The 3600-nt window shown below is 33.3% G+C and overlaps 1 protein-coding gene across 1 annotated transcript; it reads right to left on the bottom strand.

Moving 5' to 3' along the window:
* Positions 1–675: 675 nt before the first annotated feature.
* Positions 676–2066, bottom strand: LOC129921544 (lipase 3-like). Its single transcript, XM_056003428.1, has 3 exons — positions 1951–2066; positions 1164–1886; positions 676–1108 (listed from the first exon to the last, which is right to left on the bottom strand). The coding sequence occupies exons 1-3, from the start codon at positions 2053–2055 to the stop codon at positions 713–715; spliced, it is 1224 nt and encodes a 407-aa protein (XP_055859403.1). The 5' UTR covers positions 2056–2066; the 3' UTR covers positions 676–712.
* Between the last annotated feature and the right edge of the window lie 1534 nt (positions 2067–3600).

Genomic DNA, 3600 nt, shown 5'->3' with positions numbered 1-3600 from the left:
CCACACGATAAGTCAAAATTTATCAGTAGATTGACGCAGCATCGCCGCACTTGTGTATTATTCCTGTAGAATAAAATGGCTATGTCATGCGTTAAAAAAATCAAATGTGTGCACCGGGCCTTAGGAAGGAAGTCATATGCCTTCTACGAACTTTTAGAGGAAACGTATGAAAAGTGCCACAAGTACGACAACATCCAAGATTATTTTCAGCGACTTTAACGACATTGCAGCGATATGTCATCATCTCAAGCATGGAATTTGACGGTCGCCAGAGCATTAAACCAGGTGTGGAATCGGTTAACGCTATAGTTGATAGTCAAAAAACGATAAGTTTGCTTTAAAAATTGTCGATTTTGATTATCAAATATCGACTATCGCGTTAGCCGATTTCATCCTAGATCATCAAAGCCATTAATCCAATATCCTTAACTTGATGGATGTTAAGCTGGGGATATGGATATCCGCATGTTACAACAACAAAAACAACGCATTGTAAGAAGGTTTTTACGTCAAAATAAAACTTTAAGCACCGAATATCCTCAGAAATTTTGTGCTGAAGTCCTGTAAAAACCCTATCAAAACCAAAACCTTTGGAAACTACTTTTTCAAACCTGCTAAGCGGGAAAGGTTCCCAAATTTTTCAAGGATACTCTCTGCCCTTAAATGAACATTACATACGAATCACATATCTCTTTATAAATTGTTTATTTTCCTACTGTTTACCAGTTTTTTCAAAACGATTAGCTACATTTATAATCCTGTCATACAATAACGATTTCACTTCCATGGCCCACAAAAAGTCCAAATGATTAAATTTCGGATAAGGCACATGAAAACTCTCTACACAATTTGGCAATTGACGTATCAGTTTATGAACATCTACCACAGCAGCAAAGTAGTCATTATCACTGTAATACAATCGAACTGGTGCAACGATATTTTTTTCAGTGTAGTTTGGTGGTGACCATTTGCTATACTTCAGATTGTTCTTCACCTTTCCGTAGTCATATTTTCGCCACTTTCCTGATTGATATTCTTGTAAATAGTGAAGAAGTTGTCCGGTAGATGAACCAGCTGGATGAGTTTCGCAAACTTCTGGTAGCAATGTCTGGAAAAATTCAAAATTTAAAAAAAATTACAAAAAATGGAATTTGTAAACTTACAGTGTTTAAATGTTTTGAATCCCAACCAGCCATAAGGAATAAAATATTTCCACACATTGGCTGAAAGATTGATGCATCGTGACAAGCTTGTGAGCCCAACATCGAGATGAGCTTGTTGTTTGGCATAAATTCGCTATTTCCCATCATTTCGGTAATTAAATTTGGTTGACCAAGCATTGGGCCCATAACTTTTGCCATGGGACTCGTCATATGTTCCATATACACAACTGGAGCCAACATATGAGAGGTCTTGATTTTGGCATTGTACTTCGGCATTTCGGACATAAGAACGAAAAATATTGTTGTGCCTTGTGAGTGACCAACGTAATGAAGAGCTTTTTCGTTAGTGTGAAACAGCACATAGTCAATCATTGCTGGCAAATCCATCAGAGCAATTTCATTCCAAGTGAAATCCCAGAAACTCGGTAAAAGGCTTGAAATTTTGGCATGTTTCTTTGAATACATATTTCCACGGTTATTTCCCAACCAAACATCATAGCCTGCGTCGACTAGAAGATATGCCAAAGCATTATTGGGTCCATTGAGAATGAAGCAATCCGAAGAACTCAAAAGTCCATGTTGCAAAAACACAACTGGTCGGTGTTTATTTTGATTCTTCAACTTCGGTGAATAGGGAATCCGAAACATGGTGAGGATATAGCCATCGGAGGTTTGAACTTTATGCGTCTCCACTGGATAATTGTACTTTGCAACTCGTTGGGCCTTAAAAAATTGGTTTTCAATATTAGTTAGTCCGAAAAACTCAGAAATCCCAAATGAAACTTACAGTAGTCAGAATTGGACTGGCTGAAGCCGTGCCAATCAGTACCACAATAATTAGAGCTAGAGCGACCTTCATTGTAACAACTGAATTAGAACTAATCAATGCCATTTGTGGAAGGGTTGTTTTTATATTTAACACTTATGGCTATCGAAACTTTAGAGAACAAAACTATTTTAAAAACTTTGATAAATGTGAAGCAGATGTACTTAAGAAGTCTGTATAAATATTTATTTGTTTATTGTTGTTCACATTTAATTGCAGAATTAAATTAAAAGTAATTATATTGTTTATCATAAAATCAGTTGAAAAGGGCCAAACATGTGACGTTTTTTTTCAAGTGTTTTGACCATATGGTCTGATTTCTTACGTTTTTAAACAGAAGTACCTAAAGTTATTTTGAAAATAAAATATTGATAGTTGCAGCGTGTGGGGTTTTGTAAAGTGCAATAAGTACTCACTTTAGATAGCATTTTGTTTCACTTTGACAAAAAAAGTGATTTCTTCACAGAAAGCATAAAATTGTATTATTTCTGTATGATACTATTTAGTTCAGACTTTATACTGCCTTAAATTTGTATTTAGTTAAGTAATTTTTTTATTTAATCTTTATTGAAAAACAAATATTTTTTGTAAAACGGTTGTAGCAAAAAAATCTTCTCTAAATAATTTTAAGTTGTAGATAAAAAGTTTTTACAACAAAAAAGAACCCAATTTTTTAAAATTTTTTACATAAAAAAAAACAGATGACATTATATTATTGCATTTAAAATTTTTGTGAAGTTTAAAGTACCTACATCATTAAAATAGATTTACCCATTTTGTAATGTGAGTACCTTATGAATCGTTAATAAAATTCTTCGATCATGTTCATCTAATAGTCCAAGCAGCGACCGTCGAGTTACTTAGCTTATAAGGTTAAAGGTTCAAATTAGTGTCAAATGAAAGATAACTTGATACTGAAAATAAAAAAAAATAGATTTGCCACTTCTTAAATGGGAACTTCCATGTGGCAACCCTATTTTAAAGGAAAAATTGTCACATAACTAATACATTCATATCTTTGTTGTTTGGCCAGATAAAAAAATTTTTGAAATGTCAAACGGAAGTCAAAATAGTAAAAAAAAAAATAAAATAATATAATATAAAGAACGTAACCCAACAAATGTGGCAACCCCATCCAAATGAAAACAACACTGACAAAAATCTTCTTTGAACAAAACAGTATAGCTTTTTATGCACTAGAAAGCTTAACTATAAACCATATTTTAGATAATACTCTCTTCTTTCTAAAAAATGTCGGGTGCCACATCGCAAATGCAGACAAGTACTCGGCAACCCTATCCAAATGTCACTTGTTTTTTGGCCAAAGTGTACAATATTTGATAGAGTTAAAGGCTATAAAATACATCATGTTTAGCTTAGACTCTCTACTATCTAAAAAATGTCGGGTGCCATCTCGCAAATGCAGACAAGTACTCGGCACCCTACTCAAAACGCAAAAATCACTTGTTTTTTTGGCCAAAGTGTATAATATTTGATAGAGTTAAATTTTTTGTTAATACAAATAAAAAAAAACTAAAAAATATCGCCCCTAGATTTTTATTTAACGAAGCGAATGGCGTTTATTTTATAAAAATGTGTCTATTATTACAG

Source organism: Episyrphus balteatus, chromosome 1, assembly GCF_945859705.1.
Source record: "Episyrphus balteatus chromosome 1, idEpiBalt1.1, whole genome shotgun sequence".
Classification (NCBI taxonomy): Eukaryota; Metazoa; Arthropoda; class Insecta; order Diptera; family Syrphidae; genus Episyrphus; species Episyrphus balteatus.
This window is presented reverse-complemented; position numbering and strand designations above follow the sequence as displayed.